This window comes from Cherax quadricarinatus, chromosome 77 (assembly GCF_038502225.1).
Source record: "Cherax quadricarinatus isolate ZL_2023a chromosome 77, ASM3850222v1, whole genome shotgun sequence".
NCBI classification, from domain to species: domain Eukaryota; kingdom Metazoa; phylum Arthropoda; class Malacostraca; order Decapoda; family Parastacidae; genus Cherax; species Cherax quadricarinatus.
In genome coordinates this window covers 2,880,479-2,892,006 of record NC_091368.1, presented here as the reverse complement: position 1 = coordinate 2,892,006, position 11,528 = coordinate 2,880,479, and the positions used below count along the sequence as shown (strand labels likewise).

Here is an 11,528-nt window from a genome sequence, read left to right as displayed (position 1 = left end):
GACCCCTTATATAGCTTCCTTGGATGCTTTACTTTCATAGTTCCTTGATAATGTGAGTAGTCACGAAAGCGCTTGGAATTTCTCTATTCTTTCAGAGTGGTTGTTTTGCATATTCTGAAATCACCTGTTTACTGTGATCTTATTGCATATATATATATATATATATATATATATATATATATATATATATATATATATATATATATATATATATATATATATATATATATATATATACTTGCCTGGGTCTCTGGATACATCTTATATCATTTCAGTCTCTGAGTAACATTAGCAAGAGCGACAGCGAAGGCTTGAACGGCACTGAACGGATACTGGAAGTCCAGAGTGTAGGCGTTCCCGTCGATCCTGCCGAACTGCATCACCTGGAAGAGGTAGGCTGGCTTAGTGAGGCAGGCTGGTTTGGTAAGGTAGGTTAAGGTAGTTTGGTTTAGTGAAAGTAGTAAGGTAGGTAACCTGGGTATGTGAGGGAGATTGGGTTGGTGAGGTAGGTAGGTTGGCTTGGTGAGGTAGGTAGGCTGGCTTGGTGAGGTAGGTAGGTGGGCTTGGTGAGATAGGTAGGCTGGCTTGGTGAGGTAGGTAGGCTGGCTTGGTGAGGTAGGTAGGCTGGCTTGGTGAGGTAAGTAGGCTGGCTTGGTGAGGTAGGTAGGCTGGCTTGGTGAGGTAGGTAGGCTGGCTTGGTGAGGTAGGTAGGCTGGCTGGTGAGGTAGGTAGGCTGGCTTGGTGAGATAGGTAGGCTGGTTTGGTGAGGTAGGTAGGCTGGCTTTGTGAGGTAGGTAGGCTGGCTTGGTGAGGTAGGTAGGTTGGCTTGGTGAGGTAGGTAGGATGGCTTGGTAAGGTAGTAGGCTGGCTTGGTGAGGTAGGTAGGTTGGCTTGGTGAGGTAGGTAGGTTGGTTTGATGAGGTAGGTAGGTTGGCTTGGTGAGGTAGGTAGGTTGGCTTGGTGAGGTAGGTAGGTTGGTTTGGTGAGGTAGGTAGGTTGGCTTGGTGAGGTAGGTAGGTTGGTTTGGTGAGGTAGGTAGGTTGGCTTGATGAGGTAGGTAGGTTGGCTTGGTGAGGTAGGTAGGTAGGTTGGTTTGGTGAGGTAGGTAGGTTGGCTTGATGAGGTAGGTAGGTTGGCTTGGTGAGGTAGGTAGGTTGGCTTGGTGAGGTAGGTAGGTTGGCTTGATGAGGTAGGTAGGTTGGCTTGATGAGGTAGGTAGGATGGCTTGGTGAGGTAGGTAGGTTGGCTTGATGAGGTAGGTAGGATGGCTTGGTGAGGTAGGTAGGTTGGCTTGGTGAGGTAGGTAGGTTGGCTTGATGAGGTAGGTAGGTTGGCTTGATGAGGTAGATAGGATGGCTTGATGAGGTAGGTAGGATGGCTTGGTGAGGTAGGTAGGTTGGCTTGATGAGGTAGGTAGGATGGCTTGGTGAGGTAGGTAGGTTGGCTTGGTGAGGTAGGTAGGTTGGCTTGATGAGGTAGGTAGGTTGGCTTGATGAGGTAGGTAGGATGGCTTGATGAGGTAGGTAGGATGGCTTGGTGAGGTAGGTAGGTTGGCTTGATGAGGTAGGTAGGTTGGCTTGATGAGGTAGGTAGGATGGCTTGATGAGGTAGGTAGGTTGGCTTGATGAGGTAGGTAGGTTGGCTTGGTGAGGTAGGTAGGTTGGCTTGATGAGGTAGGTAGGTTGGCTTGATGAGGTAGGTAGGATGGCTTGATGAGGTAGGTAGGTTGGCTTGGTGAGGTAGGTAGGTTGGCTTGATGAGGTAGGTAGGATGGCTTGATGAGGTAGGTAGGTTGGCTTGATGAGGTAGGTAGGATGGCTTGGTGAGGTAGGTAGGTTGGCTTGATGAGGTAGGCAGGTTGGCTTGATGAGGTAGGTAGGATGGCTTGGTGAGGTAGGTAGGTTGGCTTGGTGAGGTAGGTAGGTTGGTTTGATGAGGTAGGTAGGTTGGCTTGGTGAGGTAGGTAGGTTGGCTTGGTGAGGTAGGTAGGTTGGCTTGGTGAGGTAGGTAGGTTGGTTTGATGAGGTAGGTAGGTTGGCTTGGTGAGGAAGGTAGGTTGGCTTGATGAGGTAGGTAGGTTGGCTTGGTGAGGTAGGTAGGTTGGCTTGGTGAGGTAGGTAGGTTGGCTTGGTGAGGTAGGTAGGTTGGCTTGGTGAGGTAGGTAGGTTGGCTTGGTGAGGTAGGTAGGTTGGCTTGGTGAGGTAGGTAGGTTGGCTTGGTGAGGTAGGTAGGTTGGCTTGGTGAGGTAGGTAGGTTTGCTTAGTGAGGTAGGTAGGTTGGCTTGATGAGGTAGGTAGGTTGGCTTGATGAGGTAGGTAGGCTGGCTTGGTGAGGTAGGTAGGTTGGCTTGATGAGGTAGGTAGGCTGGCTTGGTGAGGTAGGTAGGTTGGCTTGATGAGGTAGGTAGGCTGGCTTGGTGAGGTAGGTAGGTTGGCTTGATGAGGTAGGTAGGCTGGCTTGGTGAGGTAGGTAGGCTGGCTTGATGAGGTAGGTAGGTTGGCTTGGTGAGGTAGGTAGGCTGGCTTGGTGAGGTAGGTAGGCTGGCTGGTGAGGTAGGTAGGCTGGCTGGTGAGGTAGGTAGGCTGGCTGGTGAGGTAGGTAGGCTGGCTGGTGAGGTAGGTAGGCTGGCTGGTGAGGTAGGTAGGCTGGCTGGTGAGGTAGGTAGGCTGGCTGGTGAGGTAGGTAGGCTGGCTGGTGAGGTAGGTAGGCTGGCTGGTGAGGTAGGTAGGCTGGCTGGTGAGGTAGGTAGGCTGGCTGGTGAGGTAGGTAGGCTGGCTGGTGAGGTAGGTAGGCTGGCTGGTGAGGTAGGTAGGCTGGCTGGTGAGGTAGGTAGGCTGGCTGGTGAGGTAGGTAGGCTGGCTGGTGAGGTAGGTAGGCTGGCTGGTGAGGTAGGTAGGCTGGCTGGTGAGGTAGGTAGGCTGGCTGGTGAGGTAGGTAGGCTGGCTGGTGAGGTAGGTAGGCTGGCTGGTGAGGTAGGTAGGCTGGCTGGTGAGGTAGGTAGGCTGGCTGGTGAGGTAGGTAGGCTGGCTTGGTGAGGTAGGTAGGTTGGCTGGTGAGGTAGGTAGGTTGGCTGGTGAGATAGGTAGGCTGGCTGGTGAGATAGGTAGGCTGGCTGGTGAGATAGGTAGGTTGGCTGGTGAGATAGGTAGGTTGGCTTGGTGAGGTAGGTAGGTTGGCTTGGTGAGGTAGGTAGGCTGGCTTGGTGAGGTAGGTAGGTTGGCTTGGTGAGGTAGGTAGGTTGGCTTGGTGAGGTAGGTAGGCTGGCTTGGTGAGGTAGGTAGGCTGGCTTGGTGAGGTAGGTAGGCTGGCTTGGTGAGGTAGGTAGGTTGGCTTGGTGAGGTAGGTAGGCTGGCTTGGTGAGGTAGGTAGGTTGGCTTGGTGAGGTAGGTAGGTTGGCTTGGTGAGATAGGTAGGCTGGCTTGGTGAGGTAGGTAGGTTGGCTTGGTGAGATAGGTAGGCTGGCTTGGTGAGGTAGGTAGGCTGGCTTGGTGAGGTAGGTAGGCTGGCTTGGTGAGGTAGGTAGGCTGGCTTGGTGAGGTAGGTAGGCTGGCTTGGTGAGGTAGGTAGGCTGGCTTGGTGAGGTAGGTAGGCTGGCTGGTGAGGTAGGTAGGCTGGCTGGTGAGGTAGGTAGGCTGGCTTGGTGAGGTAGGTAGGCTGGCTGGTGAGGTAGGTAGGCTGGCTGGTGAGGTAGGTAGGCTGGCTTGGTGAGGTAGGTAGGCTGGCTTGGTGAGGTAGGTAGGCTGGCTGGTGAGGGAGGTAGGTTGGCTGGTGAGGTAGGTAGGCTGGCTTGGTGAGGTAGGTAGGTTGGCTGGTGAGGTAGGTAGGCTGGCTTGGTGAGGTAGGTAGGCTGGCTGGTGAGGTAGGTAGGTTGGCTTGGTGAGGTTGGGTGGCTGGCTTGGTGAGGTTGGTAGGCTGGCTTGGTGAGGTAGGTAGGCGGGCTTGGTGAGGTAGGTAGGCTGGCTTGGTGAGGTAGGTAGGCTGGCTTGGTGAGGTAGGTAGGCTGGCTTGGTGAGGTAGGTAGGCTGGCTGGTGAGGTAGGTAGGCTGGCTGGTGAGGTAGGTAGGCTGGCTTGGTGAGGTAGGTAGGCTGGCTGGTGAGGTAGGTAGGCTGGCTGGTGAGGTAGGTAGGCTGGCTGGTGAGGTAGGTAGGCTGGCTGGTGAGGTAGGTAGGCTGGCTGGTGAGGTAGGTAGGCTGGCTGGTGAGGTAGGTAGGGTGGCTTGGTGAGGTAGGTAGGCTGGCTGGTGAGGTAGGTAGGCTGGCTGGTGAGGTAGGTAGGCTGGCTGGTGAGGTAGGTAGGCTGGCTGGTGAGGTAGGTAGGTTGGCTTGATGAGGTAGGTAGGCTGGCTGGTGAGGTAGGTAGGCTTGCTGGTGAGGTAGGTAGGCTGGCTGGTGAGGTAGGTAGGCTGGCTGGTGAGGTAGGTAGGCTGGCTGGTGAGGTAGGTAGGCTGGCTGGTGAGGTAGGTAGGCTGGCTGGTGAGGTAGGTAGGCTGGCTGGTGAGGTAGGTAGGCTGGCTGGTGAGGTAGGTAGGCTGGCTGGTGAGGTAGGTAGGCTGGCTGGTGAGGTAGGTAGGCTGGCTGGTGAGGTAGGTAGGCTGGCTGGTGAGGTAGGTAGGCTGGCTTGGTGAGGTAGGTAGGTTGGCTTGGTGAGATAGGTAGGCTGGCTTGGTGAGGTAGGTAGGCTGGCTTGGTGAGGTAGGTAGGTTGCCTTAATAGAATACACATTGCCTTAGTGTCTAGGTAAGAAGAAAATAATTGGTTAAAGAATGTTAGCTAAATTATCTATTCTGAGTCCATTTTACTTCCCTTTCTATCTCCCTTCTTCTCTCTCTTTCTTCTTCTTCTTCTTCGTATCTCCTTCCTCTTCCTCCTTTCCCTTATCGTCCTGTTTTCCTTCCTTTCCCCGTCTCTATCTCTGTGACTCTTTCTGTTTCACTATCATTACTTCCCTTCCCTCCTCTTATTCTCCACCTTCCGTCTCTCTCCCTTCCTTTCTGCTCTTGTTAGCTCTCACCTGCTCTCAGAACTCACCTGCTCTCAGAACTCACCTGCTCTCAGAACTCACCTGCTCTCAGAACTCACCTGCTCTCAGAACTCACCTGCTCTCAGAATTCACCTGCTCTCAGAACTCACCTGCTCTCAGAACTCACCTGCTCTCAGAACTCACCTGCTCTCAGAACTCACCTGCTCTCAGAACTCACCTGCTCTCAGAACTCACCTGCTTTCCCTTAAACTCGATCTGAAAGTTCTTGGCTGATTCTTGTGTCACTCTGCCTCCGAAATCCAGTTGGTACACTTGGGAATTTTCGTTCCACAGTGGAGCCTTGTTGTGCATCACGTACTGTCTGTGTCGTGGTGTCGACGACCCGGAGCTGTCGCCTCCGCTGCCTTCACTACGACCCCGCGACCGTCGTAGCTGTGGGACGACGAACAGACGAAATAAACTTGGCTATTACAAAAGCGTAAGATGTTAGATAGGAAAATGGTGGACCCGAGAAGAAAACCAAAGCTTTTTGAGATCTTATTATATGTTTTCTTTTTTTCTTATACACTTAATAATTTACACAGGTGTTACTAGCCCTTTGCTCCTAGTATTTTAGTCTCCTCTGTCTCCCCCAAGTATCTCCCCTTATTCCACTAGACTTCTTTCTCTCTCCTTACTGTGTCTTGTAGGGTGTTGCCAGTACCTTGTTCCTGAGCTGGGTTTTCTGGAAGGTTTCCAGGTCCCTGTAGCTGGAGGAGGAGCACAGAACTTCAGCGTCACTGGAACAGTGTACTACCTCGTCGTCGCTGCTCTCTACCGTCCCTCTGCGCTGTCGCCGACGAGCCAGTAGCGGGGAATTAAGAAGGTGTTTCCTACCACAGGAGGAGAGGAAGCGTCAGTGGTGATAAATGGGGAATTGGAAGATGCATAGCATGTAACACGGAGCTTAGGAAATGGGAAGTATACACCTGGATGCTAGTTATCTTACACCTACTATCCCTGTTCGCCTAGCAGTAAGTAGGTACCTAGGTGTTAGTTATTTTACACCTATTGCCCCTGTTCATCTAGCGTTAAGTAGGTACCTGGATGTTAGTTATCCTACACCTACTGTCCTTTCTCGCCTAGCAGTAAGTACGTACCTGGATGTTAGTCACCTTACACACAGAGAGATTAAGTCACCTGGGAACTCACTTGCAAGTCACCTGGGGACTCACCTAATAGGTGAGGAGGACTGGTGTCGCCGTGCCTTCCTGGTTTTAACGGGCGTGGAGGGAATGCTCTTGCTGGCGTGGGCGGAGGATATGGTGGGCGTGTGTGTGGGCGTGTTGAGGCGGCGGGTGGTGTCGGACGTGGATTGATGGATGGGCGTGGATGGTGGATTCTGTTGACATTCTCTCTGTAGAGCTGCCAGCCGCTCTACCAGCACGCTCTCCTGGCCAGCACAATGATAGATCACAATCTATTGGCCTCTAATAGACCCACACAGTCTATCGGCATTAATATAATATTAATATATCCAGTCAATTGAAGCTCTTAGGTCAGTCAGTATTTATACGAGAACTATTATTATTCTTATTATCATTAATATTATTATTACTATTATAAAAGCATAAGAAGGAACACTGCAGAAGGCCTACTGGCCCATGCGAGGCAGATCCAATTCTCCCACCGGCTTAAGCCAATGCCTTGACCTAGTCAGGTCAGGTCCAACTCACACTCTCCCACACCCACTCATGTATTTATCTAACCTATTTTTAAAACTGCACAACGATTTAGCGTCTATAACTGTACTCGAGAGTTTGTTCCACTCATCCACAACTCTATTACCAAACCAGTACTTTCCCATATCCTTCCTGAATCTGAATTTTTCCAACTTGAAACCATTGCTGCGAGTCCTGTTTTGGCTGGAAATTTCAGCACGCTATTTACATCCCCTTTATTTATTCATGGCTGATATATACTTAAGTAGCAGCTCCTGTCTCCTGCCCTTCCCAATGTCATTTCCACCAGCAGTAAGACATATAATGGGCTTGTTCCCATTACCTGACATAATATTATCCAACCTGGTGACTATGTCACCAACACCAGCTCCTGGGAGGCACACCCTCTGTCTGACCTTCCTATCTATCTATCTATCTATCTGTCTATCTATCTATCTATCTATCTATCTATCTATCTATCTATCTGTCTATCTATCTATCTATCTATCTATCTATCTATCTATCTATCTATATATATATATATATATATATATATATATATATATATATATATATATATATATATATATATATATATATATATTATTATCACACTGGCCGATTCCCACCAAGGCAGGGTGGCCCGAAAAAGAAAAACTTTCAACATCATTCACTCCATCACTGTCTTGCCAGAAGAGTGCTTTACACTACAGTTTTTAAACTGCAACATTAACACCCCTCCTTCAGAATGCAGGCACTGTACTTCCCATCTCCTGGACTCAAGTCCGGCCTGCCGGTTTCCCTGAACCCCTTCATAAATGTTACTTTGCTCACACTCCAACAGCACGTCAAGTATTAAAAACCATTCGTCTCCATTCACTCCTATCAAACACGCTCACGCACGCCTGCTGGAAGTCCAAGCCCCTCGCACACAAAACCTCCTTTACCCCCTCCCTCCAACCTTTCCTAGGCCGACCCCTACCCCGCCTTCCTTCCACTACAGACTGATACACTCTTGAAGTCATTCTGTTTCGCTCCATTCTCTCTACATGTCCGAACCACCTCAACAACCCTTCCTCAGCCCTCTGGACAACAGTTTTGGTAATCCCGCACCTCCTCCTAACTTCCAAACTACGAATTCTCTGCATTATATTCACACCACACATTGCTCTCAGACATGACATCTCCACTGCCTCCAGCCTTCTCCTCTCTGCAACATTCATCACCCATGCTTCACACCCATATAAGAGCGTTGGTAAAACTATACTCTCATACATTCCCCTCTTTGCCTCCAAGGACAAAGTTCTTTGTCTCCACAGACTCCTAAGTGCACCACTCACCCTTTTCCCCTCATCAATTCTATGATTCACCTCATCCTTCATAGACCCATCCGCTGACACGTCCACTCCCAAATATCTGAATACATTCACTTCCTCCATACTCTCTCCCTCCAATCTGATATCCAGTCTTTCATCACCTAATCTTTTTGTTATCCTCATAACCTTACTCTTTCCTGTATTCACTTTTAATTTTCTTCTTTTGCACACCCTACCAAATTCATCCAACAATCTCTGCAACTTCTCTTCAGAATCTCCTAAGAGCACAGTGTCATCAGCAAAGAGCAACTGTGACAACTCCCACTTTATGTGTGATTCTTTATCTTTTAACTCCACGCCTCTTGCCAAGACCCTCGCATTTACTTCTCTTACAACCCCATCTATAAATATATTAAACAACCACGGTGACATCACACATCCTTGTCTAAGGCCTACTTTTACTGGGAAATAATTTCCCTCTTTCCTAAGTACTCTAACTTGAGCCTCACTATCCTCGTAAAAACTCTTCACTGCTTTCAGTAACCTACTTCCTACACCATACACCTGCAACATCTGCCACATTGCCCCCCTATCCACCCTGTCATACGCCTTTTCCAAACTCATAAATGCCACAAAGACCTCTTTAGCCTTATCTAAATACTGTTCACTTATATGTTTCACTGTAAACACCTGGTCCACACACCCCCTACCTTTCCTAAAGCCTCCTTGTTCATCTGCTATCCTATTCTCCGTCTTACTTTTAATTCTTTCAATTATAACTCTACCATACACTTTACCAGGTATACTCAACAGACTTATCCCCCTATAATTTTTGCACTCTCTTTTGTCCCCTTTGCCTTTATACAAAGGAACTATGCATGCTCTCTGCCAATCCCTAGGTACCTTACCCTCTTCCATTCATTTATTAAATAATTGCACCAACCACTCCAAAACTATATCCCCACCTGCTTTTAACATTTCTATCTTTATCCCATCAATCCCGGCTGCCTTAACCCCTTTCATTTTACCTACTGCCTCACGAACTTCCCCCACACTCACAACTGGCTCTTCCTCACTCCTACAAGATGTTATTCCTCCTTGCCCTATACACGAAATCACAGCTTCCCTATCTTCATCAACATTTAACAATTCCTCAAAATATTCCCTCCATCTTCCCAATACCTCTAACTCTCCATTTAATAACTCTCCTCTTCTATTTTTAACTGACAAATCCATTTGTTCTCTAGGCTTTCTTAACTTGTTAATCTCACTCCAAAACTTTTTCTTATTTTCAACAAAATTTGTTGATAACATCTCACCCACTCTCTCATTTGCTCTCTTATATATATATATATATATATATATATATATATATATATATATATATATATATATATATATATATATATATATATATATATATATATATATATTTACCTTCAGCGTCTTAGCTAAGGATCTTTGCTGTTTTTCAATGTGGTTGATTACATGAAGATCAGCGGTAGTAGTAGTGGTGGTGATTGTGGTAGTGGTGGTAGTGGTGGTAGTGGTGGTAGTGGTGGTGGTAGTGGTGGTGGTGGTGGTGGTGGTGGAGATAGCCAGAGGGTGGTGGTGGTGGTGATGGAGTTGACTATGCTGACTGTGCTGTTGACTTTGCTGGACTCGTCTCTTGCTAATGATAGGAGAAGAGTCAAGACTTCGACTCTTGCCACAGTCAGCCAGGCAGGTTCTCCAGGGCTGACACTCTCCCACCTGACGCTGTCGGAGAGTCAGAGAGTTACTGATAGATAGATAGATCGAAAGAGAGAGAGAGAGAGAGAGAGAGAGAGAGAGATGGACAGTTACATATATGACTTATTTTATTTTTTTATTAACACAGCGGCCGTCTCCCACCAAGGCAGGGTGACCCGAGAAAAGAAGAAACACTTTCACCATCATTCACTCCATCACTGTCTTGCCAGAGACGTGCCTACACTACAGTTATAAAACTACAACATCCTCACTCATCCTTCAGAGTGCAGGTACTGTACTTCCCACCTCCAGGACTGTAACATCCTCACTCATCCTTCAGAGTGCAGGCACTGTACTACCCACCTCCAGGACTGTAACATCCTCACTCATCCTTCAGAGTGCAGGTACTGTACTTCCCACCTCCAGGACTGTAACATCCTCACTCATCCTTCAGAGTGCAGGTACTGTACTTCCCACCTCCAGGACTGTAACATCGTCACTCATCCTTCAGAGTGCAGGCACTGTACTACCCACCTCCAGGACTGTAACATCCTCACTCATCCTTCAGAGTGCAGGTACTGTACTTCCCACCTCCAGGACTGTAACATCCTCACTCATCCTTCAGAGTGCAGGTACTGTACTTCCCACCTCCAGGACTGTAACATCCTCAATCATTCTTCAGAGTGCAGGTACTGTACTTCCCACCTCCAGGACTGTAACATCCTCACTCATCCTTCAGAGTGCAGGTACTGTACTTCCCACCTACAGGACTGTAACATCCTCACTCATCCTTCAGAGTGCAGGTACTGTACTACCCACCTCCAGGACTGAAACATCCTCACTCATCCTTCAGAGTGCAGGTACTGTACTTCCCACCTCCAGGACTGTAACATCCTCACTCATCCTTCAGAGTGCAGGTACTGTACTTCCCACCTCCAGGACTGTAACATCCTCACTCATCCTTCAGAGTGCATGCACTGTACTTCCCACCTCCAGGACTGTAACATCCTCACTCATCCTTCAGAGAGCAGGTACTGTACTTCCCACCTCCAGGACTGTAACATCCTCACTCATCCTTCAGAGTGCAGGTACTGTACTTCCCACCTCCAGGACTGTAACATCCTCACTCATCCTTCAGAGTGCAGGTACTGTACTTCCCACCTCCAGGACTGTAACATGCACACTCATCCTTCAGAGTGCAGGTACTGTACTTCCCACCTCCAGGACTGTAACATCCTCACTCATCCTTCAGAGTGCAGGTACTGTACTTCCCACCCCAAGGACTGTAACATCCTCACTCATCCTTCAGAGTGCAGGTACTGTACTGCCCACCTCCAGAAATGTAACATCCTCACTCATCCTTCAGAGTGCAGGTACTGTACTTCCCACCTCTAGGACTGTAACATCCTGACTCATCCTTCAGAGTACAGGTTCTGTACTACCCACCTCCAGGACTGTAACATCCTCACTCATCCTTCAGAGTACAGGTACTGTACTTCCCACCTCCAGGACTGTAACATCCTCACTCATCCTTCAGAGTGCAGGTACTGTACTACCCACCTCCAGGACTGTAACATCCTCACTCATCCTTCAGAGTGCAGGTACTGTACTTCCCACCTCCAGGACTGTAACATCCTCACTCATCCTTCAGAGTGCAGGTACTGTACTACCCACCTCCAGGACTGTAACATCCTCACTCATCCTTCAGAGTGCAGGTACTGTACTACCCACCTCCAGGACTGTAACATCCTCACTCATCCTTCAGAGTGCAGGTACTGTACTTCCCACCTCCAGGACTGT

General features: G+C 48.8%; 1 protein-coding gene across 1 annotated transcript in view; it reads right to left on the bottom strand.

Moving 5' to 3' along the window:
* Positions 1-248: 248 nt before the first annotated feature.
* Positions 249-11,528, bottom strand: part of Tusp (WD40 superfamily protein Tusp) — a 128,989-nt gene continuing 117,709 nt past the window's right edge. Inside the window, exons 16-20 of the mRNA XM_070101426.1 lie at positions 9,435-9,755; positions 6,196-6,413; positions 5,685-5,853; positions 5,216-5,413; positions 249-383 (exon numbers count right to left, since the gene is read on the bottom strand). Coding sequence (XP_069957527.1) covers positions 267-383; positions 5,216-5,413; positions 5,685-5,853; positions 6,196-6,413; positions 9,435-9,755 — 1,023 coding nt within the window. The 3' untranslated portion in view covers positions 249-266. The remainder of the gene's footprint in view (positions 384-5,215; positions 5,414-5,684; positions 5,854-6,195; positions 6,414-9,434; positions 9,756-11,528) is intronic.